The sequence below is a fragment of the Gopherus evgoodei genome, chromosome 22, assembly GCF_007399415.2.
Source record: "Gopherus evgoodei ecotype Sinaloan lineage chromosome 22, rGopEvg1_v1.p, whole genome shotgun sequence".
Taxonomy (NCBI): domain Eukaryota; kingdom Metazoa; phylum Chordata; order Testudines; family Testudinidae; genus Gopherus; species Gopherus evgoodei.
The window spans coordinates 5,156,948-5,184,880 of record NC_044343.1 but is presented as its reverse complement, the minus strand read 5'-3'; the positions used below and the strand labels follow the sequence as shown (position 1 = coordinate 5,184,880).

Here is a 27,933-nt window from a genome sequence, read left to right as displayed (position 1 = left end):
GTGTTTGCCTTCGGGAGTGAGGGGACCTCATCAGAAATGCAGACTGGTGAACCACGAAATCCATTCCCCCTTGGCCACATGTCGCTCTTCTCCCTAGGACACACATGGCCACTGCCTGGTCTCTCCCTATGAACAGGGTGCAGCCAGCTGGGTAGGTGATCAGCTGATTCCATTGTCTCCTGTCCATTCTCTCAGGATATGGTGCTAGCTTTTAAGAGTGGCCTGCTAAAGGCAGCATGAGCAGCCTTCGTAGGAAGGAGCCAGGGCTATAGCAGAGGAGCAGATTCCAGTGAAATAAGTCTGAGCTGCAGGCACGCTTGACCTTGGCGCTTTGAGGTTAATAACAGGGAGGTCCTGGCACGCAGCGAGAATTAGTGGCTTGTACTACAAGGGACAAAGGGGTGAGCGCAGGCTCAGCAGGGTCCGTGCCCAGAGAAAGCTGTGAGCCAAACTGAACTGGGTAGGGTGGCCCTGGCCTCCTGCCTGTGCCCTGTTCTCCATCTGAAGGACCCGGTGCCACAGCAGTCTGGCTGGCTAATGCCTGGGTTGTTTTAATTGTATTAGCCTTTTATTAACTCAGTATTATCATGCCGCAGCTACTGAGAATCCTCTTCGATTTCCCCGAGATAAGCAGCATCTGGCCTCCTCTTGCCCCATGGGAGGGGAGATCACAAGGTGCTGGGGAGGTGTGTGCGGGCTCTGCCCTCCCCTCTGAATGCTAACCCCCGTGTAGGGCTGAGGGTGTTGTCATTCAGCTGGGCTATAGAAGTGATCCCATAGCACCTCTCTCAAGAGCAGGGGGCTTCGCTTGCGTGTCCTAAAGATCCCCCCCACCCCCTTGCCTGGCAATCGCAGCAGGAGAAGATGTTCCCTTTCTGGCTTAAACAGCTATGTAGTAGCACTATGTGCTGTTAAGCAGCTGCAGGGTTTCACCCCAGAGGTGGCTGCACTGCAGCCATGGCTGAAATGACAACTGTATATAGTCACAGGCGAGTGTGGGATGATGCACCAGAAATGTGAGTTGCTGGCAGCGGTAAAACACTGGGCTGTATCCTGGGTGGGAGGGGGAGGGGGTCACCTGCACAAGTTTATTCCTCCCTTTTCTCCTCCATTAAATCCAGAGCTTCATAGTCATGGGCTCATCCATCACTGGGGCAGCAGGGCTGTCCAGTGGCTAGGGCACTGAACTGGCATCTGGGAGACTTGAGTTCCAGGCCTGGCTCTGCTGTGTGACCTTGGACAAATCATTCCCCTGCTCTGTGCCTCAGTTTCCCCTCCCACCTTTGTCTGTTTGGTCTTTGTAGCCTTGAGCTCTTTGGGGCAGGACCTCACTGAAATGGGGGTTAGGTACCTACAGATCATCAGGAATCTTAAGCTCCCTCGCAGTGGGGAGGGGGGCGTTAAGCTTCCATTTGTAAAAGGTATCAAAATGCCAAGCTATCAACGCTTTCGGTCCACCCGCAGGCCCGGCCTGTGAACACGGGGTCAGGCTGGGTGTGTTGCTTTTTCTTAAATAGTTGTTCACTGAAAGGGACACGGTTCCGGCCTCATACCTCACTCCAGCGAACTCCTTCCCAAGATGTTCGCCAAGTATGTGACTATCGAAAAGGCCCCGGGTTGCCATGCAGGTCACACGCGCTGCCCGGCACGGCTGGGAAAGGCAGTGGAGGAGATGACGGGCAGGCCAAGGGGACGAGTGGGGGGGGGGGGGGCTCTGCTTATTAAAAGCCAATGACAATTCTCCTGGAATTCCTCTGGATTTATGGTCTGAATCTCCTTCGGCCCCTCCCAAAGGCCTTCCCCAGGCTGGGTATTATCACGGGGAAGGCCAAGGGAATGCATAATGAAGTGTGAAAGAGTCATCGCTACAGCAGCACCTCTGGGCCTGTAGAGACAAAGGGAGCTGTGCTGGTGGTACCTGTGCGTGCGAGCTGGGCAGGTTTGCTGTGGGGCTGGGTTAAGGCCACTCATGCACGGTGCTTGTGCAGGGTTTGGTGTATGTTGCCGGATGGATTGCCTGGGGGGGGGTGAGAGTCGTGGACAGTGGAGTGTGTCAAGGGTGGGCAGTGGAGTGTGTCGAGGGTGGGCCAGCGTGTGAGGCGTGTGCAGTCGTGGAAGGTTTGTGTTGCGTGGCAGGAGGCGGATCGGGTTGTGAGAGATGAGTGGGCGGACGCCCGGGGAAGGAGCAGGTGCGCTGGGTTGTGTTAAAGTGTGCGCGTGCGCTTCGGGTTATGCGGGGTTTGGGTGATGTGAGTCGTGCAGTGCATGCGTACGTGGTTTGTGAGTTGTGTAGCTCAGTGTGGCCATGTGTTTGCAGGTTGGGTTGTATAGGGGTTGTGAGGGTGCACACATGCGTAGTTTGAGTTGTGTAGCTCGGTGTGGATGCGTGTTTGCAGGTTGGGTTGTACAGGGCTTGTGTGGGTGCACATGTGTGGTTTGTGAGCATGTAGCTCGGAGTGGGTGCATGTTTGCAGGTTGGGATGTATAGGGGCTGTATGGGTGCACATGTGTGGTTTGTGAGCGTGTAGCTCGGAGTGGGTGCGTGTTTGCAGGTTGGGCTGTATAGGGGCTGTGTGGGTGCACACATGTGGTTTGTGAGCGTGTAGCTCGGAGTGGGTGCATGTTTGCTGGTTGGGCTGTACAGGGGTTGTGTGGGTGCACACATGTGGTTTATGAGTTGTGTAGCTCAGAGGGAGTGCATGTTTGCAGGTTGGGATGTATAGGGGCTGTGTGGGTACACGTGGTTTGTGAGTTGTGTAGCTGTGTGGGTACACATGTGGTTTGTGAGTTGTGTAGCTCGGAGTGGGTGTGTGTTTGCAGGTTGGGCTGTATAGGGGTTGTGTAGGTGCACACGTGTGGTTTGAGCTGTGTTGGGTGCACATGTGTGTGGTCTGTGAGTTGCATAGCTCGGCGTGGGCTGGAGGAGCATGTCTTCACACTGGGCTGGAGCTGAGGGGCTGCATGGTGAGCCCCGTGTATTACGCAAAGTGATGTGAGTACAATGACGGGGCAGCGCGTACTTGGAGGTAACTGCACCACTCACCGAACAATTTCCAAACAAAGCGAAGAGGAAGGAGCCAGGCCTCCACAGGTCCCAAGGAAATCAGACCAAAGGCTCTGGGGGCCAGCAGGACTCAAAGAAGGGCAGGGTGGGTTGGTTTTTCCTGATAGATAAATACTCCGGTTCATGAAGGCAGAAAGCTGGTAAGCACCAGGAATCCCATCTTTGTGGCCAGAAGGGCTCTCTCAGTGATAAATGCTGCAAGGGGCTAGCTAGTGTTGTTGTGTGCGATAGTGCCCACTAGTGGATGGAATCTGAATTGTTCACCTGTGTGTCATAGACACCTCCCTGCTAACAGAGATTCTCCTTTGGCTCAAATGCTAGGTCCTGTGCCCAGAAGGCTGTGAGTTCCTTCCCAGCTGCTGCTGGTGGCTCCAAGTGGCTCTGGTCAGCAGCACAGGGAAAGCTGTGATGTCCTAGGTGCCTACGGATTTGTTAGCATTTGTAAGACGTAAGAGTTAATTGGACACAATCTTACCTGCAGGCTACTCTGAGCAGGGCAAGAGGACACGCGGGTGAAAACGCCTGTGGCCTGTCTATGCTTGTTCCCCTGCCATTGCTACCACCGGGGAAGCTAGACCAGCTGTGGGAGATTTTACTTAAAGGCTAGTGGACTTTGCCTCACCGTTGCCTGAGGGGGGTCTCAGCCCTTCTGCGTAACACATGGGAACCCAGAGGGCAGCAATGGGGCCCAGCTCCATAACCCTGAGACCCATCGTTCTCAAAGCCCATTGGGAAGGTGAGGCTGCGTCACCGGCTTCCTTTTCCAAATGGGGAAACTGAGGCACGGGGGCTAGCGCCACAGTGGTAGAGTCGGGACTAGGACCCACGTTTTCTAGTGCCCAGCCATGGCTCTAAGCACTCAGGAAGACTGTCTCTCCTTTCAGAGCCTGGGCCCACGTCCGGCCCTTCGTTTTCGTTGGAGCCTCTTTCTCCTGTTAACAAATTATAAGCCTAGAGGAAGAAGTGGATGGGTTATTAATTATTATCATTATTGAAGGTTTCTCCAGACAAATCCCACCAGGGGCCAGAGACTAAATAACTCCCCCCGACCCCCAGTCCCCTCACTCTTTGCCAGCTTGGCCTCTGAACTTCCTGGAGACATCTGCTAGTGGTCAGCGGTGCCCGGCAAAGGGTGCTAAGGATCGTTGGCCTTTGCCCACCGCCCCTTGGCAAAGCCAGACTCCACCCTGGGTATGTAACAGAGGCATCTCCACTGCATTCTCCAGGAGGGCACTTGGGCCGGACGAGGGCAGGGGGCATTTTTCTGCCAGCCTCCCCTCGCCACCAGATTCCCTTCGACCTCTCCTGCCTCTCACAGCCTGCTCCCCGGGCATCTTCAGCCCCCTTCCCCTGCCTTGCTGTGATTGCCCCCCTCCTTCCATCCCTCCCTGCCCTAATCTCTGTCCCCCCCCCCGCGTCTCCTGGTGCCTCTCCTGCCTCTGGCAGCCAGTTCCCCTGGCAGCTTCAGCCCCCCTGCCTTGCTGTGACTGCCCCCCTCCCTCCTTCCCTGCCCTAATCTCTGCCCCCCCCCCACACACACACGCCTGTCTCCTGGTGCCTCTGCTGCCTCTGCTGCCGGAGACGCTCCATGGCAGCCCTGCCTGGAGATCCCAGCAGCTCCTCCGCTCTCCCAGCCTTCCTCATGCCCCCTCTCCTCCTCCTCCTCCTGCTCCGGCGCCCAGGACTCCTTCCTCCCCAGCGCCCGCCGCCTCCTCTCCCCCACCCTCGCTCCCCCGCCGGCCACCCACCCAGGGCCGGGGGGGATCGGGGGGCGCCCAAACTTTCCGATGGAGTTTCTGCGGGCGCTCTGGCTGTGCGTGGCGGTGGCGGGCAGCCTCCTGCCGGCCCCCTGCCAGGGGCACCCCCAGCCCTGCCACATCCTCGCCAGGGTCGGGCACACGGTGCGCCTGGGCGCGCTGCTGCCCCGGGGAGGAGCGCAGAGCCGGGTGCGCAGCGCCCTGGCCAGGGCGAGCCGGGCCAGCTGGTTCCCGTATAACCTGAGCTTGGAGATCGTGCCGGGGGCTCCCCGGGAGCGGGACCCGGCGTCGCTGGCTCGCTGGCTGTGCCAGGCGCTGGTGGTGCAGAAGGTGGCGGCGGTGCTGGCCTTCCCCCAGTCCCGGGGGGAGCTGCTCCAGCTGGAGTTCCTCTCCGCCTTCCTGGAGATCCCCTTCCTCAGCGTCGTGGAGCTGGAGCAGCGGCTGCCCTTCAGCACCCAGGTAAGGGGGAGTCGGAGCAGCTGCGGCTGGGCAACGAGTGGGAGTGGGGGGTGGGGGGGGGTCCGGCTTGTCCAGCCCAGCCTGGTCCCTTGGCTCAGGGCTGCTCCGATCCCTGGGCAGCTGCAGCTGCTGGAGCTCCTTGGCCACCCCAGGGCTAGGCCAGCTGGAGGGGGACACCCCACCTCCCCTGTAGCAATTCCCCTGCTGGCAGGAAGAGGATTTGGGGGAGCTCCTTGCCCAATGAATCCAGCCCCTCCAACTCCCAGTGCAAGCTGGAGAATCTGCAGCTGGACCCTTTTCTCCTCCCCTGCAGGAGTCCTGGTTGCCTGTAAGCCTTGGGGGGGGGGGCAGTTGGGGGTGTCCAGCAGCAGCACTGCAGCTGGGGGAGGGTTTGTTGTAGGGACTGTTTTTTTGGGGGGCAGAATCTGCTCTGTATGTAAAGGAGCAGAAGAGACTCCTGGCTGCAAATCCGCGCTTGCAACTGGCAGCCTCTTCCCCTGGGCCTGCCACCCTGGAGGGAGCGTGTCTGGGTGGGCAGGGAGGCTGGGGAGGGTCTGGGTGGGGGAGGCCCTGTTTCTAAGGAGGTTCTGCTTTCTGCTCTCCTGGTTACCTTGCTCTTCCTTCCCTCCTGGAGCCTTGCCCCGGCTCCATCACTCAGAAGGGCTGGTCAATACTTTAGCCACCTAGAAGGTCCCAGCCGTTTTGAGTTTTAATCACAGGCAAGTTCAGACCCATCGATCAGGGGGAATATTTATAGTTTGGGGTCACTTTATCTGCATGCCAGGCCAGCCTCTTTCCCAGTCCCTTCCCACCACCCCCAGGCACCTGTGGGAGAGCAATATTAACTGCAGTAGCTGGAGGGGGCAGGGAGCGGGGTTCTGGAGGGAAAGGCCCCCCGGGCGAATGAGATGTTCACTCCAGGGCACATGCGTTCCTGATTCTCATGGCTTTAGTGCTGGGTGTGAGTTTATGTAACACAAAAAAGCACCGTGTTCCAGGCTTCTTGCAAGGAGGCAGGTTCCCTGCTGGGTCCAGTGAGGAAGGTGGTTAGATATCATGCGATGTTTGTAGTATAAAATCTAAGGCCTCGGCCAGATCCCAGCAGGGCTGTAGGTATCTATACTGACAATCCAAGGGCCTTTCAGATGAGACCTTAACCACCAATCCCCAGGCGCTCTTTGTAAGATTATGCCCTTGGTCTAAATGGCCCCAGTGTTGTGTGCTGGCTGCTGCTTCCCACCCCAGAAGTGGCTGCATCTCCACAAGCGCTGTACGTAAAGTTGGTCAGTTACCCTGCAAACAGCAGAGTTTGTGGTCTCAGGAGGAGTCTATTTTAGAGGGGAGCCATAGCCAGACCTTACCCTGCAATAACACATCACAACAAGAAACAGACCCACCTCTCAACTCTCCCCTATTTCAGCCCTCATCTTTGCCTGCCTTCCATGCCCAGAGTTCTCTTGCTTTTATTATGGTGAATGATTTCCATTGCATACAAGGCTTTGTAAAGCAGAGGAGGGGAGTGTGTGCGTGTGACTTTTATTGATGCTACAGGAATGACTCTGCTGGCTGCTTTAAGCATCACTGCTTTAAGCATCACTGCTTTATTAATGCCCTGGCATTCCCTTGATTCGGAAGCCTTTTCCTGCAGCCTGACTGGAATGCAACGCAGAGGGAGGGTAAAAAGTGACCTAGGACACAAGATGAAGCCAACTGATGCATGTCCATTTGGACAGGGTCTAATTTTTCTTTGCATGGAGATGATGTTACTATTTATGCATATAGGGCAGCTGAGCTCTGGGAACTGTTGGGATATATGTTTATTTGTATTACACTCCAGCCCAGAGGTGCTGCTACATGCTGTATAGACTTGCAGGCCAGAAGGGACCTTTATGATTCTCTAGTCTGACCTCCGGCACATCACAGAACCTCCCCCACCCACTCCTGAAATAGACCCCTAACCTCTGGCTGAGTCCCTGACGTCCAAATCACGGTTTAAAGCCTTCAAGTTACAGAGAATCCACCACTTGCACTCGTTTAAACCTGCAAGCGACCCGTGTCCCATGCTGCAGTGGAGGGTGAAACCTCCCCCCTGGTCTTTGCCAATCTGATCCAGGGGGAAATTCCCTCCCAACCCCAAATATGGGGATCAGTTCGACCCTAAGCATGTCCGTGAGACCCAGCAGCCAGACACCTGGGAAAGAATTCTCTGTAGTAACTCAGTCTCCTCACCTAGCGTCCCATCGCGGGCTGTTGGAGACACGGATGTGCAGTGAGAGACAGTCTGTGCTCCAGAAGAGCTTACAGTCTAAATAGATGCGACGGACAAAGGGTGAGGGGAAACTGAGGCATGAAAGACTAAGAAACTTCTCTCAGGTCACACAGCAGATAGAGCTGCGGCTAGAACCCAGGGATCTTGAGTCCTGGGCCTGTAAACCACACTGCTTTTCCATAGTGATAGTTATGAACAAAATCCTAGACCCCCCTGTATGTATCTTCCTGTCCATATTGTACTTAATTTAGATTGGAAATTCTCTGGGGCATGGCCCAGCCAGTGCTGGACCCAGCCCCCTGCTCTAATCACTCAGACCCAGGCTAGCTGGGGCAGCACCGTATTCTTGTGTGTCTGTGCAGTACAGAGAGCACTGGGGGTACCTTGTAACTGAAAACCAAGCTCCCACAGCTGACCTCTTGCTGGTGTAGTATTATCCCTACAAACTGAGGATCAAAGAGAGGTTGGAATGCTTTCTCAAGGTCACACCACAAGCTGTGGGCAGAGCTGGGAACAGAACCCAGAAGTCCTGATGCCTGGGCCTCCCACCCCCTCTAACCACTAGGCTTTACTCTCCTCCTGGAACTGAGAACAGAATCAAGAAGTTTGGGTGCCTACTCCCCTTTCTCTAACCACTAGATTCCTCTCCTCCTAGAGTTGGGAATGGAACCCAGGAGTCCTGGTGCCAATCTCCTGCTCTAGCCACATAATCTCTCCACTGCCTGATGTGGGGATCTATAGAGAGAATGGGTATGAGCTGGAGTGAAATGTACCAACCACACCAAGCCTGGTTACTTCACTGCCAGTGGGAATAATCCCTAATTATTAGCCCTGGCTGCTTTCTTTCTTACTGTTTCTTTACTAATCTCTTCCTCCCGTGCAGCAGGCTTGACATCGGTGCTAGTTCATGTTCAGAGACTGAGACCAGACTACTAGCTTCTGAAGGAGAGTGGTCTCAGCAGCTGGCTCCCTTCTGCCTTGTATCTAAAAGTGTAAATGGAGGTATAGCTCAGTGCTGTTATGTTCCCAGCACAGACACAGAGAAGTTCCATAAAACCATACAATCCTCTTGCTGGAAGGCTGCAACATCGCACTACTTTATTTCTTAAACTTCAGAACAATAACACAAAATAACCTAAAAACAGAGAGAGACAAAGCAGGCTGCTCCCTAAAAACAGAGCAGCACAACTCACCCCACCTTACTCTAGGTTGGCGCGCTGCAAACTAATTGCTGAAACCAAGCTGGCATGCTTTCCTACAGAGCCCCCTAGCCTGCAAGCAGAACCAGGAAATCCCCAACCCCTAAAGAGATAGCTTGTAATTTTAATATAATTTTCAGTATGCCACAAGAGAGAGGTTTTTCCCCCTCCCCTTCCTTATATTGTGGGTATGAGCTATGCCTGGGTTTTACCAAACAGCATCTCAGAATCACTTGGAGCTTCACTGGAAGTAGGGGCACTTAGCGCCTTGCAGATTTGAGTCTTTGAATGACCACGGTCTGTTGCATTCCAGTCATGCCCCTCTAAGGAGTGTGAACATGAGTGCATAAGGAGCAAGAGGAGGAAAGCACGTCTTGTAGATTGATTGCTGGGCTGGGCCTTCATGGCTGTGGGATTGAGTCCTTCCTCTACCATCGACTCCCTGTCTGGCCTTGGACAAGTCACTTGACTGCTCTGTGCCTCAGTTTCTCCAGCTGTAAAGTAGGGGTGATCTTTCCTTTATCTTGGTGATTTAGATTCTAAGCTCTTCTGGGCCTGTTTGAACAATCATGGAGGATAGATCCATCAATGACTATTAGCCAAGGCAACCCCATGTGCACAGCTCCTACTTTGACGACAGTGTCCAAATATCCAGCAAAGTGTGCGACACCCCCTCCACGCACACCCTTTTAGTGTGACTGGGAGCAGAACCAGAACCCCTGAGGAATTGTTTCTCTCTTTGAAGCCTTCCCTCTGTGCTCTTGGATTTGGTGCCCTCTCCTGGCCACTCACCTCCTTGTTCATTTCCTCTGTGAATTGTCTGGAGTTTTATTTTTGGCGTGAGTCGGGGCAGGCTGCAGCAGCATTGTTCATGATCAGCCCAGGCAGGGTCCCAGGTGCAGGCAGGAGCTTGGGATGGGGTCTCCGAGAGGAAGCAGACCCTGCACTGTGGCAGGTTTTATTCCCGGGTGTCGTTTTAGATTTAAATGTATGCAAAGCCACCAGTCCAGAGGCCATCAGGATCACAGGCCATAGGATAATGGAACAGAGCCCAGTGCCCTCCATGTCCCACAATAGCCAGTCAACACACCAGCCCCCTCCCACACTGTGAATTCACAAGAGCCCTTCCCTCCCCCATCAATTGCAAATACACCTCTACCCCGATATAACACAGTCCTCGGGAGACAAAAAATCTCACTGTTATAGGTGAGACCGCATTATATTGGACTTGCTTTGCACACCCACCCCCCGTACTTTGTTCCCTGACTGCCCTCTCCAGAGACCCCTGTCCCTAATCACCCCCAGCACCCCACCCCTACCCAACCCCCTGTCCCCTGACTGCTCCGACCCCTGTCCACACCCGCCACCCCCTGACAGGCACTCACCTGCGGCTCCGCTTTCCTTGCCCTGGCCCCAGCCATGTCGCTGGGGGGGTTGGGGAAAGGTCCCACACTCCCCTGCGGTGGGAAGCGGAGTGCTCCGGCTGGGAGCTGGTGGAGTGGAGCAGCTGCTGGTGAGTGTGGAGGGGGGATCCCTTCCCCCAAGCCCGCTCCCCCAAGCGACACGGCTGGGGCCGGGGCCAGGGAAGTGGAGTGGGCTGCTCCTGGCCCCCCCGCTAATCCCCCAGGCCATTCAGAGACTGCAGGGCCCCCCAAATTCCCCCCCACAAAGCTCCTTGCCTCCTAGACCCTGGCGTGGTGGATCCCCTGACTGCCCCCGAGACCCTCTGACCCTTATTGAACCCCTTGGCCCCAGCCCAGCACTGTTAACATGCTACTCAGAGCAGCATCAGAGCTTTACCGCATTGTATGCAAACCCGTGTTCTACTGAGTCACGTTATATCGGGGCAGAAGTGTAACTTGTCCACCGCGCTGGAGACAGGCACCCTGTGTGGTAAGGTCACTTCACCGGCTCGAGCGGGTGGGACAAGAGGTCCAGAGGCTGCATGACCTGATCCTATTAAGTGCTGTGTTGCCCCCAAGGCCACAGGCACTAGACGCTGTGCTGCAGGAAGCAGTGTGGATGACTCAACAGGGCCAGCAGTGCACGCTGTACCCTAATGCGGCATGAGGGGGCGCTGGGCATGCCCTGGTCCTTCTTAGCATGGTGACCCCAGTTCCCTTGGTCAGTAAACGCTGCCACCCCAAAGTTCCTCTTGTAACTTCATCTCAATTTGGCCCTTCTTGTCCTAACCAGCAGGGCAGCCTTCCTGGGCAGCTGTTAAACAGCTGCTGCATTCCACTCCTGAGGGGGCTGCACTTTAGTGGGGGGAGGAAATGATCCCCGTGTCTCCCTTACCTAGTGGCCAGGAGGGAAGCTCTGAGATCTTTGGGAGGAAAGTTCAGTAGAAGGGCAGAGGAGGACACTGAGTTTCTGGTGTGGCCACATGAGCCGGTGTCGCACCCCCTGATTACAGCACAGCCATATTTATAGGTACGTACAGCGCCTAGCGCAGTGGGGCTCCCGATTTCAGCTGCTGCTAATATAAAGACCAGTAAGTAAATCTCACTCATCATCTCTGGGCTTGCAGAATCCCTTCCACCTGCATATGGACCGGAAGAGCCCCATGGAGACCCTGGTGGATGTGCTCAGCAGCATCCTGCAGACCAATCACTGGCACGAGATCACCCTGGTGCTGTGCCACGCCTGGGACGTCTCTGGCTTCCTCAATTTCTGGACCAGCAACACTGACCTCTTCCTGAGGACCATCCTGGACCTGAGCTACCTGGACAAGCCGGGCGCCGCCCACTACCTCCGCCAGCATTTGGAGGAGCTCAAGGAGCTGGACGGCCCGGTGCTGCTCTTTGGCTGTGACGCTCGCCTCTCACGGCTGGTGTTCACGGCGGCCTCGGAGTCCGGCCTGATGCTGCAGGACTTTCACTGGATGCTGGGGCACCCATTAGATGTAGACGAGCTGCAGACGGAGGGGCTGCCCCCAGGCCTCCTGGCTTATGGGGAGGTCAACAGCCCCACGTTGGAGCAATTCACCCAGGACGCGGTGGAGTTGGTAGCCCGGGCTATCTCCAGTGCCCTGTACGTCCGGCCCGACCTCACCCTCATCCAGAGCATGGTGAACTGCAACGAAAAGCACGTGGAAGGCTCGGAGTCCTCTGGGCACTTCCTTGCCAGGTAAGCTTGGAGCCAGCCCCGTCAGCGACTCCTAGCACACGGGCCAGGGTCTGTCTTGCCCAGCCGCTGCACCCTGCTGGGGCATCTGCTTCTCTCTGAGCATTCAGACCAGCCAGAGACGCTTTCCTGCCATTGCAGGCTGGGTGCAGAGGGAGGCTGCAAGCCGGCGGCAATGCCCAGCCCATCCTCCCATGCCCTCCGATGCCCCTATTGGTTAGCCTTCCTCTGCATTTGATTTTTAGTGCAAGAACCAGAGTCTCTCTGCAGGGTGCCGAACTGCAAGAACTGGGTTCTGTCTCAGGTCTTCTGGGTGATCTCCATGGCATGCCACTCCCCCTCCCTGTGCCTCAGTTTCTCATTTGAGTGAAATTTTCTGGCCTATCCTAGGCAGGAGCTCAGCCCTAGATGGTCATAATGGTCCCTTCTGGCCTTAAAAATCTAAGGTTTGTCGGGTTGGGTCATAATAGGGAGGCAGCGGAAAGAGCACTGGACTGGGATTCAGGAGACTTCCTGACTCTGCCGCTGATCAGCTGGCAGGGGCGGCTCTAGGTATTTTGCCGCCTGAAGCACGGCAGGCAAGCTGCCTTTGGCGGCTTTCCTGCGGGAGGTCCCTGGTCCTGTGGATTCGGCGGCACGCCTGCGGGAGGTCCGCCGAAGCCATGGGACCAGCAGACCCTCCGCAGGCATGCCACCAAAGGCAACCTGCCTGCCACCCTCACGGCGACCGGCAGAGCGCCCCCAGTGGCTTGCCGCCCCAAGCATGTGCTTGGCGTGCTGGTGCCTGGAGCCACCCCTGCTAGCTGAGTGACCTTGGGCAAGTCACTTCCCCTCTACATGCCTCAATTTCCCCATCTGTATGATGGGGCTCACAATACTGCCCTCCTTTGTAAAGTGCTTTGTGATCTTTGGGAAAGAAGCAGTTGGAGTTGTTATGTTAATACCTTGCACTCCTCTGGCACTGCACTAATTAACTAATTAACCCTTGTAATCCCTTTGTCAGGGGGAGGGGTGAAGGGAATTATTTATTGTTATACATATGGGGAAACTGAGGCACCAAAAGTCATTTGCCCAGGGTCAATACAGCAAAGTGGTGGCTGACCTGAGACTAGTCTCCTGACACCAGCCAGTGCTCTGACCACTAGGTCATGCTGCCTCTTGGGAGATCAGCGGTCTGCTCAGACACTAACCATTTCCTGAAAGAGGCTGTCTCTGTGCAGAAGCTGTTTGGTAAAGGGACTGTGTCTCTTTAAGTAATGGCACCAGAAAGCTGTTGTTATAGAAATATGAATTGTGCTAAGGCCCCGACAGCTCTGCAGAAGGCAGGGTGTGGGCAGCGTGGGCTGGATCCCTTGCTGACCCTCCGAGCAATCAGCCCAGGCCCTGGAGCATGGCTTTTGATTCCCGTCAATTACAGCTACCAGCTTCACTAATGGTCCAGCTGCTTTAGAAATGCAGTGAAGTGCTGCCCCAGCCTCTGGGCCTCTCTGGCAACTTGGGCTCATTCAGGAGCCGCTACTAGTGGCTTAATGAGCCTGTTCCAAGGCCCAGGAGAGGGAGTGGGAGGGGAGCAGAGGGAAGGTGAGCGAGAGATGGAAGGAAAAGGAGAGCCGAGGAGTATGGAGCTGATGCCAGAGGGAGAGGAAGGGTCAGTTGGGCAGAGGGTGGTTTTATGGGATGCTTTTGCAGCCTTGGATGGAAGATGGAATTCACACCCCCTGCCCGCACACGCCCCCCCCATGTTAGCACTGTCACACAAGGGCCCATGCCCACCCTGCCACACCCAGAGGCTCAGGCGCTCAGACATGCACGGCGACACACACGTGGTCACGTGTCCAGTCTGACATGCAAAGATATGCGCGTGCATACACACACACACTGCCCTGCGTGGTTGCATGTCCAGTCTAACACGTGATGCTATGCATGTGCACACACGGACTAGCACACACATCAACACCGCTCCTTGCACACGTGCTGACATGCACCCGGGAGGCCCTGAGTTTCCCCGCCCGGCCGTCCAGTCTGGTAATAATCGGCCCCTTTCTCCAGGGCACAAGACATTGCTGCTGAAGATTCCCAGCCCTCTAGCCCAAGGGCGCCCCCACCCCAGCTCTGCCAGTGCCCCTGCCCTTCTAAAACCCTCAGTTCAGCCAGTCCCCGGGCGACTGCCCAGCACAGAGCAACCTCTGCTCTCAAAAACCAACGACTGAAGCAAACTCCTTGAGTTAGTGAGTGGCACCAGGCTGGGGTCGCCCCCCAGATAAGGTCCTTGGGGCTTAGAGCAGCCTCTTTGGGGTCCTGAAGAGCAGGGGGTTCTCAGCCTGGGGGTTGTGACCATCCTGCCCTTCCCTTGTTATTCGGGGCGGGGGGTAGATCCTGGCTGGAGCCCAGCTACATGGGAGAGAGAAGTGCAGAAAAGGGCGAGAATCCCGGTATTTCCACTGCTGTGTTCCCCCGGGTCTCCAAACACTTGTCAATTCCACCTCCGTCCAGAAATCCCCTCCCGCCCCGACCCGCCTGATGGCCTGTGCAGTAGATCAGCTCCCCCTGCCACCGTCCAAGCCTGGGGCCCCTTGTGCGCTGGGCTCCTGGTGGCCAGACCCTGTCTCCGGCTCCCTCCCGGCTCCCTCGCTGTCGCTCTCTGCTCAGCTCCCCACCCTGGGGATATCAGGTGCCCAATGCTTCCTCTTTCCCCTCCGCCAGGTTCCTGGCCAACACGTCGTTCCACGGGCAGACGGGGCAGGTGTCCGTGCGGAACACGTCGCTGGTGCACACTGAGCACCACTACAGGATCTGGAGCCTGCTGCGCGGCTCCCTGGGGGAGCCCACCTGGGTGACAGTGGGCAGCTGGCAAGACGGCAAGCTGGAGATGGAGGAGGGGTTCTGGCAGACCCAGCTGCAGCACAAGATCCCGGGCGGCAGGGGCGGCTTCTCGCAGGTAAAGCTGCGGGTGGTGACACTGGTGGAGCATCCGTTTGTCTTCACGCGGGAGGTGGACGAGGATGGGAGCTGCCCGGCCGGGCAGCTGTGCCTGGACTCCCACACCAACGACTCGGCCGTGCTGGAGGGCCTCTTCAAGGCGCTCAACGCCGCGAACGGCTCGGTGCCCCTAGAGTACAAGAAGTGCTGCTATGGCTACTGCATCGACCTGCTGGAGAAGCTGGCCGAGGACCTGTCCTTCGACTTCGACCTCTACATCGTCGGGGATGGCAAGTACGGAGCCTGGAAGAATGGGCAGTGGACGGGGCTGGTGGGGGACCTGCTCAGCGGCATGGCCCACATGGCCGTCACCTCCTTCAGCATCAACTCGGCCAGAAGCAAAGTCATCGACTTCACCAGCCCCTTCTTCTCCACTAGCCTGGGCATCCTGGTGAGGACCAAGGACACGGCCTCGCCCATCGGAGCCTTCATGTGGCCCCTGCACTGGACCATGTGGGTGGGGATCTTCGTGGCCCTGCACCTTATGGCACTCTTCCTGACCCTCTACGAGTGGAAGAGCCCCTACGGCATGACCCCGCACGGGCGCAACCGCGTGAAGATCTTCTCCTACTCCTCGGCCCTCAACCTCTGCTATGCCATCCTCTTCGGGCGCACCGTCTCCAGCAAGACGCCCAAGTGCTACACCGGCCGTTTCCTCATGAACCTCTGGGCCATCTTCTGCCTCTTGGTGCTCTCCAGCTACACGGCCAACCTGGCCGCCGTCATGGTGGGGGAGAAGACCTTCGAGGAGCTCTCGGGGATCCACGACCCCAAGGTGGGAGGGCCGTTGTGCTGCCTTGGAGGCGGGAGGGATCCAAGGCATTGGGGGAAGGTGCTGTTTTCCCTCCCTTCCCCACGCTGGTCTGCTCTGCATCCCAGTTTCCTTTGGGTGGTGACCACTTCAGCAACCCAGTGCCCCTTAGCATCATACTCGGGCCTTGGGGTCAGGCCCCCCTGCAAGGGGAGAGCGCCCCCTACCAATCACTTCGCCAACTCCCGCCGAAGAGTGTTAGCGCCAAGCCTTTTGAATCTCATCCACGTCGTTCCCAACCCGTCATTATGTCATTCTGTCACCTGGAGCTTTGCCCGTCAAGCCACCCGCCGCACCCCGTTTTCCCAGCTGGCTCCCGGCTGCTGCTGGTTCTGGGAGTGACAGGGGGTGTAAAATCCAGTGGATGGTTCAGTAGGGGGTGCTCTTCCCTCAGAGACATCTCTGGCCCCCGATAAATCGACTCGTGCTGGCGCTGGCCCCTGCACTGTGTAGCTAAGAGCGGAGATACTCCCCGGCTGTGGGGAAGGGACTGGTGTGTGCCCCCTCCCAAGAAATATCTTAACTTGGTGCCGCTGTGTGGTGGGGAATGGAGCCTGGCATGTACAGCCAGCGACTCTGGGTTAGAAGGGACAGGCTGATGGGCTCAGGGTTCACTGCTTTGACCCCCAGCCCCTCCAGTTGCCTCCCCTGCTCACCTGCCTTGCTGTTGGTATTTGCAAGCCACACGCCTGGTCCTCTTTGCAGCTGCACCACCCCTCGCAGGGCTTCCGCTTCGGCACCGTGTGGGAGAGCAGCGCCGAGGAGTACATCAAGAAGAGCTTCCCTGAAATGCACGAGTACATGAGGCGCCACAGCGTCCCCACCACCCCTGCCGGGGTCACCATGCTCAAGTAAGGGGGCAGCAGCAGCGGCAGGCTCAACACGTGGGGGAAGGCGGGCGTGTGCCCCTGGCTCATTTACGATGAACTGGCCAGCGCTGTAAAGAAACTGTGTAGGGGTCTGGGCTACCCCCCCACGTGTGTTGCACCAGTCCCCACAGCGCCCCCTAATGGCAGAGGCTGGAGTAGGCGGGCGGTGCCCACAGCCAGTATCTCCGCCCTGCTCCACACAGCGCCCCCTGCTGGGAGAGGCTGGGTGGAGTAGGCGGGCGGTGCCCCCACAGCCAGTATCTCTGCCCCGCTCCCCACAGCGCCCCCTGCTGGGAGAGGCTGGATGGAGTAGGCGGGCGGTGCCCACAGCCAGTATCTCCGCCCAGCTCCACACAGCGCCCCCTGCTGGGAGAGGCTGGGTGGAGTAGGCGGGCGGTGCCCCCACAGCCAGTATCTCTGCCCCGCTCCCCACAGCGCCCCCTGCTGGGAGAGGCTGGATGGAGTAGGCGGGCGGTGCCCACAGCCAGTATCTCCGCCCCGCTCCACACAGCGCCCCCTGCTGGGAGAGGCTGGGTGGAGTAGGCGGGCGGTGCCCCCACAGCCAGTATCTCTGCCCTGCTCCCCACAGCACCCCCTGCTGGGAGAGGCTGGGCTGGAGTAGGCGGGTGGTGCCCCCACAGCCAGTATCTCCGCCCCGCTCCTCACAGCGCCCCCTGCTGGGAGAGGCTGGGTGGAGTAGATGGGCAGTGCCCCACAGCCAGTATCTCCGCCCCGCTCCCCACAGCGCCCCCTGCTGGGAGAGGCTGGGCTGGAGTAGGCGGGTGGTGCCCCCACAGCCAGTATCTCCGCCCCGCTCCTCACAGCGCCCCCTGCTGGGAGAGGCTGGGCTGGAGTAGGCGGGTGGTGCCCCCACAGCCAGTATCTCCGCCCCGCTCCTCACAGCGCCCCCTTCTGGGAGAGGCTGGGAGGAGTAGATGGGCAGTGCCCCCACAGCCAGTCTCTCTACCCCGCTCCTCACAGCGCCCCCTTCTGGGAGAGGCTGGGAGGAGTAGATGGGCAGTGCCCCCACAGCCAGTATCTCCGCCCCGCTCCCCACAGCGCCCCCTGCTGGGAGAGGCTGGGTGGAGTAGGCGGGCGGTGCCCCACAGCCAGTATCTCCGCCCCGCTCCTCACAGCGCCCCCTGCTGGGAGAAACTGGGCTGGAGTAGGCGGGCAGTGCCCCCACAGCCCCCCCTGCTGGGAGAATGCAGGAGCTCCCCCCACAGCCAGCACACCTGCACTATGCTCTTTTGTAATCGGTGGCTATTTACCCCTTAACCGCCAGCCACTTCTTGGGGCCAGGGAGGGCGAATCCAGCCACTCAGCCTCTCCCCTGTGCTCCCTTTGCCAGGACCGAGCCCCCCACGCTCAACGCGTTCATCATGGACAAGTCCCTTCTGGATTACGAGGTGACCATCGACTCGGACTGCAAGCTCCTCACCGTGGGGAAGCCGTTTGCTATTGAAGGTGAGCTGCTGCCTGGGGCCGATTCCCCTTGGCCCCCTGCCTATGGCCCGAGCTGCTGAATGCACCGGTGCCCTGCCCTGGGAAAAGGGGCATTGCCTGCATGGGACTGGGCCGCAGCGGTAGGTGACAGGCGGCTTTAGCGCAGTGTTGATCTGTGTTACAATGGCTCAGTGGAAATAATCTTGGCGAGAGGCTGTTAATAGCAGCAGCAGGTTGCTGCGTTCGGTGTACGAGTCCCAAGCTGGCCCGACAGCGCTGGAGCAGGGCTAGTCTCTGTTTAGCCCAATGCTGGGCACAGCCTGCGCAGGGGTAGTGCAGGCTCCCTTCATGCACCACCCTTCCCTGGGTGGGGGGCGAGAGAAATCCAGCCGTATGAGCCACTCAGCTGGGCGGGTCTTTGCTCAGGCTGCTGCCTAGTGCAGTGGGTGCTGCCCGGGGAGTGAGCTGCTAGATTCACTTTGCTTATGGGCCCCCCCACCACATACAGCACCTGAGCTTTGGTCACAGCTGGAGCTGGACTGGGGCCCTAGAGGGGAAAGGCTCCTTAGTCCAGTGGCCGGCTCCACCTCCCCAACCAGAGCAGATCTAAAATGACACTGACCCCGCGCCCCAGGCAGAGGGGCTGTAGCTTGCAGTGCCTTTCGGCCAGCAGCGAGTGCTCCCCTGCATAAGCAGCACAACGCCATTGCCTCATTCAGAGAGACACCCCGCCCTTGCAGCCTGAGCTTCGCACCCTGGTGAGTCCACAGCCTATGTGCCCCAGGGACCCGTAGCGCAGACAGGCTCTGCTCACAGCAGCATTGCTTCCGTGTTGCCCTTCACCAGGCTTTCCGAGGGTTGCTCATCCAGAGCAAGGGTCTTTTCAGCTAGCGAAGCAGGGGAACCCTGGTGTGTTGCAGCCCCTCACCTGGGTCCAGCTGAGTGCTAGCTACACAACAGCTGGAGACCCCAATAGCCCATCTGGCCTCGTCTCCTAGGATGTTCATTGTCCTTCCTGACCCTGCCATGGGCAGTTAGCCTGTGCCCTGAAGAATGAGAGTTCAGCCTACCATGATCCTGGTTTGGCTAAGGGTGAGCAAAGCCTCCAGGTGCTACTTACCCTCTTCTCTCCCCACTCCTGATCCCCTCCACCTCCTCTAATCTCCCACACAGCCTCCTCCTCTCATCCCTGTGCAGCAGGGCTGCTGGCTGATCTCTCCTCGTTAACCAGGCTGGCGCCCTGGAGCCGAGAGGGAAGTTAAATGAAGCCCCCCCCCGCTCTCGCCTGCCAAGCCGTGACTAGAGAGGGAAACAGGGAAGCGAAGGCAGCCCCGTCTGTGGGGAATGAGCCGGCGGGCCCTGCAAGGCAGGCTGCTGCATGTCACAAGGCCCACGGCCGCTCTCAATTGCCATCCCACTAGGAGGCGAAGCTCATGGGTTTTTCTCCTGGGGAGACCAGACGGATTTATGGCAATGGGGTCAGCCTGTCTTATGATGAGAATAACCTACCTCAGGTGTGCAGGGCATGTGGGGGTGGGAGCAGTCCCTTCCCCCCTCCCCCAGCACTAAACCACACTGGGCAGTGTAGCTGCAGGCACTTGGCAGACCAAGGGGCCCTGAGGAAACCCCCCCCAGTTAGCCTATGGTGCTGAGCCGGGCCTGGGCAATCCAGGTTCATAGGCCAGCTCTGTGACCTTCCCCAAGTTCCTCCAGCTTTCAATAGGGTGACAAGCCCTCCTGAGGCTCGGCTGCTGCAATGACAGGGCTAGAGGGGGCAGGAGCCCAGGGCTTTTATTCATTATTTGTATTGTGGTAGCACCTTGCGGCCCGGCTGAGATCAGACCCCTGCTGAGCTTGGTGCCGTACGCTCACTGCCCTGAAGAGCATCCTCTAGCCAAGCTGGGAAGAGCCACAAAGGCCATGAGAAGGGAGGTGATGTGCCCACAGTCAGTGTGCCTGGGAACAGAGCCCAGGCTCCACCCCTGGGCTGGTGCCTCTCTCTGTTGCTCTCTCCCCCCACTAGGCTATGGAATCGGGCTCCCCCAGAACTCGCCCCTGACCTCCAACCTCTCCGAGTTCATCAGCCGCTACAAGTCAGCTGGCTTCATGGACCTGCTGCACGACAAGTGGTACAAGATGGTGCCCTGTGGCAAGCGGGTCTGGGCCGTCACCGAGGTGAGGGCAGCCCGGGGGAGGCTCTGCAGGGAGGAGACATGGTGGGGGCTAGGTTGCCACAGGAGCCTTGTGTGGCAGGTGGAGGGGGCACTGACCCACTCCTCAGCCTAGGCTAATCCTCCTCCTGTCCCCTTTCCCTTCCAGACGCTGCAGATGGGCATTTATCACTTCTCCGGGCTCTTTGTCCTGCTGTGTGTTGGGCTCTGCGGCTCCTTGCTCACCTCCCTGGGCGAGCACGTCTTCTACCGCCTCATCCTGCCCCACATCAAGAGGAAGAAGAAATTCAACTACTGGCTGCACACCAGCCAGGTGAGAGCAACTGGATCCTAGCCCTGCTTCCCTTAAACACGCCCTCCCCCCACCTCTAGGGCTGGGTTTTGAAGCTGTCTGGACAGCCTCCACCAGGGCCTCATAGTCCCCACTTGGTTCCAGGTGCCCCTTCCCTAGCAGAGGTGAGAACAGTCCCCAGTGCTAGGACCTACGAGCCCAAGTCATGGCCCACAATGCCGCTGTGCAGTTTTCTTTTCTCCAGCCTTGCCCTGGTGGGACACAGCCCTGCCACCCGTAACGCAAAGCCCCTACAAAGAGTCTTCGGGCATTGATATTGTCCTAAAGATTCCCCTTCTCTGCCCCTGCCCCTTGTCTCACGCTGTCCTCTTCCCCCCTGCCTGCACCCAGCAGCTGTTGGGACTCACACCCATCCCCAGACGGTATTCCTCCCTTCTGCAGGAGCCCCGGAAAGCCATTCTCTGAGACACTACACCAAAGTTAAAGTGACCCTGAAAAGGCAGAGCCCTGTCCTAACTTTGCCCCAGCCCTTTCCCTGCAGCTCTGATTCCTCTCCTCCTTTGCACTTCACAGAAAATCCACCGGGCCCTGAACATGGGCTTCGAAGAGCAGAAAAACCAAAAGCTGAGACTTGAGAAAAGGTACTGACAGGGGGCAAAACCATGTTCCACCTCTGCTGCTGCCCTGAGTCTTCACTGCAGGTTGGCAGCTCCTGCTGTCCAGCTGCAGCAGTAGCTTAGAGCAGAGGGCTCTTGACCCCCAGCAGCTGTGCAAACAGCTGTCTAATGGTACAACACACTCTGCCTTCCTATGGGTGTTAGGGTAGCTGGATGGGAGAAGGGTGCCCCGCCCTGGACCCTTGATGGCCACCAGCAAATAGTCTTGGGTGTGAGTGTCCAGCTTGGAGAGAGGAGGATCCAACACAGTCTCAGTCACCCAACCCTTCTAGGAGGAGGACCCTGCTTTGACCAGCTGTTGCCATCCTCTCTCTCAGGAAGGGCACAGACAATGAGGGGTGGGGGAAGATGTCTAGCCAGCTGGGATGGTAGACTCAGCCCTGAAGGCTTGACTCACCCTCTGCCTGTTTCGCTCTGAAGGTGCAACATTCAGAAGAGCGAAGAGACACCAGCTCCAAATGCCAGCCAGCCAAGCTGGAACAACCTCAGGAAGGCCACTAGGAAAGAGGACAAGCGGGTGCATTTCAACATGCAGCAGATGCCCTCTGAGCCAGTGCAGGAGAGGGAGGTGCCCGTGTGGCACTGCACAAACGGCAGGGTGCCCCAGCCGGAGGAGTGGGATGCCAGCGAGGAGCTCAGGGAGCTGGAGGGACGGATTCAGGCAATCAGGGATCAGCTGAGAGCAGCCTTGGTGCAGAAGAGCGAGCTGGTGGCGGCGTTGGGGCCGACTAAGAACATCCGCATGGTGCCTGTTAAGCCTATTGTGGAGAAGAGCGAGGACAGGTAATGGGATACAGGCCGTCCAGGTTCCTTTTGAACTCAACCCTGGAAAACCAGCTGCTGTTTCCTTTCACGTCTTAAATCAAACCAGTGGCTGGAGGGCACGTGCAGAGGCTCGTGGTTGGGGAAGTGGCGGAGCTGCCTAGGAAGTGGGCTGTTACTTGAGCACAGATCACAGCAACTGGGAAACGCTCCCTAGGTGGTTCAGGGCCCAACTCACTCGCTGCTTTGTTTTAAATTAATTCCTTCGTATCACAGCTGGGACCCAATTCCCATTCAGCTGCTGTCCTTTGGTAACAGCAAACAGATTCCTACAAAGGAGAATCTCACTTCAGAACGATTTCAGTTATATAGTTATTACTGCAGGTGGGAGGACAGAACTGGCTTTTCTCAAGGGTTCAGGGTTAGTTCTTTCCCCGCTGCCTCAGACCGAAGAATCCTTCCCTATTTAAAACAGGTGTTTGGGGAAACTAGATAGAATCCAATGAGGAACTAAGAACCAGTGTGTCAGGCTAGGAAAGTTTGTGCCCAGTTTAGGATCCCTTCTCTCCCCAGGGTGGGCGATAGACACTGAATAGACATCTACTCAAATTTCCCTACAACATCTGAGGGTGACAGTTGTCCAGAAAACACTGTGCAGGGGTTTGGGTGATGCAAATTCTAAGTGTTTCCTTTCGCTGGCAGCAGCTGTAACATTGATTGTAAATAAAATGTACAAAGTTGAAGATTTTAAATAGAATAAAAAGCAATGCAGACTTCTCCTCCCACCCACCCACCCCCTTCAGATTCTGCAGGGGGTTAAATGTGTGGGTGGGGGGGGGTGAAATGTAGATTGACTCAGGAATCTGCTTACTAGCTACTCCAGCCCCCAAGCTTGTGGAAAGCAGCTCTGTCCAGCTCCCTCACCAGCATGAGCTTCTCTTTCCATCTTTCTTTCACTCTGAGCTGTTTTTTGAATGCAACGGTCAGCCTGGGCTGAGGATTTTATTTAGTGAATTAAGATTTGAGTTAGCCAGGATCCTCTCCCAAGGCACAAAATTGCAGAATTTAAGTTGACAGAGCTACAGGGAATTTAATCACAAAACTGTATTTTTGAGTAAAGCTGGGGGTGGGGGAAATCTAATAGTGCCCCACCTCCAGGGTGGGGAGGTGCTCAGATCCTATGACAGTCTTAGACCTAGGCGCTAAGTGTACACGATACTGCCCGGACTGAAGACCAGGTCCAGCCTGCCCAGGACCGCAGCACGACCAATAGCGAAGCAGCACCCCTGAAGCCATTAGAGATAATATTTATTATATATACAAACATTTGTACATTAAATAGAATGAACTCTACCCTTCATTCAGCAAATGATTTGGTTCATTTCCCTCCCCCACCCCACAAATCCTACAGCTGTTTCTGCTGCCTTGTGCTCTGTGACCTTTACAGCCGGCCTAGAAGCAGCATCACATAATTGAGGGGAGAGATGTTGGCTGGACTCCATCTCGCTCCTGGGGAGGTTGGGTGTATTGAGAGGGAGCCACCAACATATCGGGCCCTGGCCAGCGCTCTCCATCTCCAGCAGCAGCATGTACTCCCTAAAAAGGGTTTCTGGGGAGGAAAGGCAGAGAAACAGAAAGCGAAGATACTGTCGGAAACCCCTTTGCGCTGGGCAGCCCCTGACATGGCAAAGCCTTTGATCACACGCCAATTCCCGACCCAACAGCGCCTTCCCCATGTGCTAAGCAGTGGAAATGCCAGAGGACCTCATTCCTGGGACTGATCAGACAGGAAGAAAACACCAGCTGCACTTACCCTCCCAGCTGAGGGCTGCTTAGCTCATGTAGACAAGAATGGAGCCCAAGAACAATTCCACAGCTTGGTCTCTGTCCCCCTGGAGATATGCCTCCCAGCGCCCCTCTAATCAAGGGGGGCTAAGCCCACCCTCCCCCATGGCACTTCCCTTTTCCACCACATATGCTACCTTTTCCTGAGTTTATCTCCCCTCTCAGAGCCTTGCTGGGGGAACCGGACATCACCTACCACAAACCCTTCTCCAAAGGAAGCAGCTCCCAGGATGGGTATACCAGAGCAGGCCGAATGAACTAGAAAACTCTGCTGCCGATAACAGGCTGGTTTCTAATGCAGCCTCTCTAACTTGGGTACCATATGTCTCCCACTACAACTGGTTAATAAAGAGGTATAGACCCAGATAGCCCTTAGGCAAACTAGAGTCTACCAGGGTGACACACTAATCTCACAGCTAGCTTTGGCTCTTCTCTCAGCACAACAGTGCTCCAGGCTTCCTTTTTGCCAAGGAAGAGAGGGAGGGTTTATCTGAATTTCTTCTTGGCTTCAGTGTTCGGCTCCTTTGCTTTTCTCCTGAACCATCACGAGTAACGGTTTTCTACTTGCAGTCTCCCCTTCCAGTGCTGTGCCAAGGGGATTTCTCAACTCATGGAAGGGCCCAGTCTTAGGATGTGAAGGTGTCCCACACATGGGACAAGGCACTGAAAAAACAAGTTAAGCCACCAAAGCAAAGAGTGGAGCTGTGTGGTGACCAGGCTACACACATGCATCCCTGAAGGCTCTTCCATGAATTATGAACCTATAGCTCAGTTTCTAACTAAATGTTTCCAGGCCACAGGCCCTGGCTTGAGCTTACCCAGTCTATGTGCTATGCATTTAAGGTGCTGGATTCAGAGAGCCTCTGCCGGAGGCCATGTGGCAGCAAGAAAAGCTGCTCTTCTTTCGGGGGTACAGTGGGAATGGAAAAGGGAGGATAGCCATGGGGATCCATCCCAGAATCAGCCTAGATGATTCCAAGCAAACCCCTGCGACCTGCCGGGGAAGCAGTATGAACCTATCGCTCAGACAGTGCTGGCTGGCTCTCAGTGATCTGTTAGCACAGGAAAACAGCCTCATTTTTCACCTCTCCCAGGACAGGGTGGCCACTGGTAAGAGGTCAGGGGGAGAGGGCAGCAGAAAGATGCTTAACTACAGCTAATCGAAGCCCTATTTCCCAGCTTCTCTACTGTAATGATGTCTGGAAAAAGGGCACAGGGCTTAAGATGCACTTTCCCTAGCGGAAGGCCAAGCTCGCTGATGCCCTCTGCTGCCTTCTGGAGATCTCCAAAGGAGACCTGAACACCCCCACCACACACATTCTGTTAAACTGCAGTTCTAAGACAGGAACGCCAGGAAACTGCTGCCCATATCTTCTCCCCCCATTAATACAGACTTGTGTCTCACCCTTTAAAACCTCTGCATCTTTCTAAAAATAGATAGAGCTATATATAGAATTTGTCTTTGCAACAGCCAACTTTACTCCTTTGCTAAGTAGCCAAAAACCCCTATACAGTCAAGGCCCACATGGCTGGTGAGGAAGAAGAGCTGAGAACAGGGAGATTCAGCTGCAGACAAATCAGCTAGACACTATCAAACTGTTAGAGTGAAGATGTCAAGCAGCATCCACCGAAGCTCCCCTGATGAAAGGAAATGACTCTTAGCTCCAGCAAGTGGTTTCTGACAGCCCCCGAGGTTCATTTCCATTTCAGTTGCTGAACTTTTCCGCCTGTCTTTCCAGGAATACACCACATTAGATGCAACTCATCAAATTAAGAATTTTTTTTTTTGGTTAAAAACAAAAAAATTGTTTAGTACAATTTGGGTCACACTTGCAAAGGCAAGTAGGGCTGACGACTCAGTCCCCAGCAGCTGATCCAGCCGGTACACCTTGAAGCCCTTCCTTGTAAGAGCAACGCAGGAGGGGTGGGAGAGGAAGAAGGGGGAACCAGAGAAGTGTGACACTGATTAGCCCAAGTGCAGCAATCCTGCAGCCCTGTTGTCTGCCAATGGCTTAAGAAAAACGTGGGGCCCAGCACTTTGCATGCGGTGAAGAACCTCTCTCTGCAGGTCTAGTTGCAGAGGGATGCTGGGTATTAATGGCTCCTGGCTAGTCTGTCCTTTTAACACATACACATCTACTGTCCAGGGGAGAAACGAACTGCCTCTTTACAGCGCTCCAGCTGCTCTGCCTCCACTAAAGGGAATTATGGGGGAGGCATGGGGAGAAATAAGAAATCTAGATTCCTTCTGGACTGCCAGAGGTCAAGGAGAGACCAAGCTCAGGACAGGCTCCTGGACTCTGGTTCCAAGTGAGCTTCGGAGCTGGCTGTACCGTCCACTGCTGTTGAGCAGGGGGCAGTCTTCCCATGGTCCCCAAAAGCACTATCCAAATGCTTGACCAGATCAGTATCTTGCGTGAGGGGCTGAGGGGTCTCTGCCAGGTTACTGTTTGCAACACAGTCCTTTCCACTAGGTTCTGCTTGGCTCAATGACTCCCCTGCAGCCGCAGTCTGCTCAGGAAAGGAAGGACTAGGGATGGATGCGCCATCCCCCTGTGCTGGGACAAGGGGGGCAGCTGGTATGTCTTCTGCACCAGGGGGCGCATCTGTTGCAGTAACCACTGCTGTTGAAGAGACCTCTATAGTAATGGAGCCCATAGCAGTCTCCACGTGGTCGCTGCTGACTCGAATTCGGGCTACCAAGCTTGAAGCAGCAGCGACAGCAGCATCCTGTGGGCTCCCATTGGCCATGGCTTCGTGCCCCACGTTTGGCTCCAAGAGGGTAGTGCTCAGGTCAGACAGAAACGAGGCTTCCGTAATGATGGCGGCAGTTTCAGCTACCCAGTTCAGATCACTCCCTACAGAAGAGGCTGTAGCAGCTGCAATGGCAACAGCACTGGGATCCTCGCTGGGAGCCAGAGAACTGGGGCTGCTGCTTTCTGTGGCAGGACCAGCTGCCGGATGGGGCCGCCTGCCACCCATGTCGGTGGGGGCGGCTGTAGTGTTGTTGTTGAGGTTGTCCTGCAGCGTTGTTTGGGTCCCTTGACCCACCTGCTGGTTCTGCAGCAGCATCTCTTGGATTCTGATTTGCTGGAGGATGGCTGGCAGCTCATAATGATGGAAAAAATAGATCATGGAGTGCTAGGGAACACAAAGGGAAAGGAGTTACTTGTTGGCCAAGATCTGCCAGAGGTTTGTGCTGCAGCCCTGTAGAAAGCCTGTGGCTTGGTTCCCTTAACTGTTATAATCACAAGAGCAGGCGAGTGGCTAGGCTGCTCGACTCATACTGGAACCAGAAATGTTCAGGATTTAGAGTCAAACCTAAAACATTTTGGGAAGGATTTTCTGCCTTTCACTGTGGTACCTAGAGGCCTCTCCAGCAGCTTAGTGGGGCCACAAGAGCCCTGCAACCAACCAGGGGACCACAGAATCCAAGTCTCTTAAGGAGGCACGGGGAGAAAGGCAGCAGCCAGGAATATCTGGAGTTTCTATGGACAGCTGACTGCAGGCTTACAGCTGGTGTGAGGTGTCAAGTCATCAGCCAGAGACAAGTCCTCTAGCCACAGAGCAGGGACATCAGGCAGCAGCAGTGCAAGCATCCTCTATACCATTCAACCATCACCACAGGCATCATCTGCATGGGGAGTTCTGCATACGCCCATTTGGTCCCTGGCCCCTGAGTCACAACCCTCACAAAGAGATCATTTAGGAAGGTGCCTTATGTAATCTGGACAGCTATCCAGTGGGAATTTGACCGAGGCCCTCTACCCTGCCCAAAACTCGCTTGCCATTAACCCTCAGTCATTTTATGGGTCCAATTTTAAGTCACTAATGGCCACAGATGGATTTGAGCCCATGACCTAGAAGTCCAAGGCCCTGTATCTTAAGGGATTTGGCAGTTTCACCCACCCTCTACCATCATGTTCCCAGAGAGTGCACAGATCTCTTGGTTAAGTGAGAATTGCTGCTCAAACCCAACTTTGTAACAGCTTTTATAGAGTTTACATTGTGGCGTCAGTGACTCGGGTAATTTACTCTAGTCTGTGTCCATCCATGCATAGCCATTCAAGTGGCCTGATCAGTTTCTGACTTGATATTTTAAGCCTTAGATTTCTATCCAGCTCCCTCATAAGGTTAATGAAGTGACCACGGGGAGAATTAGCTCTAAGACATAGATCTGTCTCATATAATCTGCTCTTCTACCCAA

At 56.3% G+C, this 27,933-nt stretch overlaps 2 protein-coding genes across 5 annotated transcripts in view; one reads left to right on the top strand and one right to left on the bottom strand.

Moving 5' to 3' along the window:
- Positions 1–22,647, top strand: GRIN3B (glutamate ionotropic receptor NMDA type subunit 3B). 3 transcript variants are annotated; one of them, XM_030540178.1, is made up of 9 exons: positions 1–151; positions 11,279–11,877; positions 14,578–15,628; positions 16,370–16,515; positions 17,885–18,000; positions 20,003–20,154; positions 20,299–20,463; positions 21,016–21,083; positions 21,540–22,647. In XM_030540178.1, the coding sequence occupies exons 2-9, from the start codon at positions 11,297–11,299 to the stop codon at positions 21,904–21,906; spliced, it is 2,646 nt and encodes an 881-aa protein (XP_030396038.1). In that variant the 5' UTR covers positions 1–151; positions 11,279–11,296; the 3' UTR covers positions 21,907–22,647. The 3 variants fall into 3 exon arrangements, with proteins under 3 accessions (XP_030396038.1, XP_030396037.1, XP_030396039.1); XM_030540177.1 differs by lacking the exon at positions 1–151 and adding an exon at positions 4,852–5,280; XM_030540179.1 differs by lacking the exon at positions 1–151 and adding an exon at positions 11,165–11,181.
- Positions 22,648–23,172: 525 nt separating this feature from the next.
- Positions 23,173–27,933, bottom strand: part of TMEM259 (transmembrane protein 259) — a 28,873-nt gene continuing 24,112 nt past the window's right edge. For both annotated transcript variants that reach the window (XM_030540181.1, XM_030540182.1), the window contains exon 11: positions 23,173–26,867. In XM_030540181.1, coding sequence (XP_030396041.1) covers positions 26,007–26,867 — 861 coding nt within the window. In that variant the 3' untranslated portion in view covers positions 23,173–26,006. The remainder of the gene's footprint in view (positions 26,868–27,933) is intronic.

Coding starts and splice junctions, on each gene's coding strand:
- GRIN3B (XM_030540177.1), top strand. CDS start 4,852: ATGGAGTTTCTGCGGGCGCTCTGGCTGTGCGTGGCGGTGGCGGGCAGC. Junction 15,629..16,369: donor CGGGGATCCACGACCCCAAG/GTGGGAGGGCCG, acceptor TCCTCTTTGCAG/CTGCACCACCCCTCGCAGGG. Junction 18,001..20,002: donor GAAGCCGTTTGCTATTGAAG/GTGAGCTGCTGC, acceptor TCCCCCCACTAG/GCTATGGAATCGGGCTCCCC.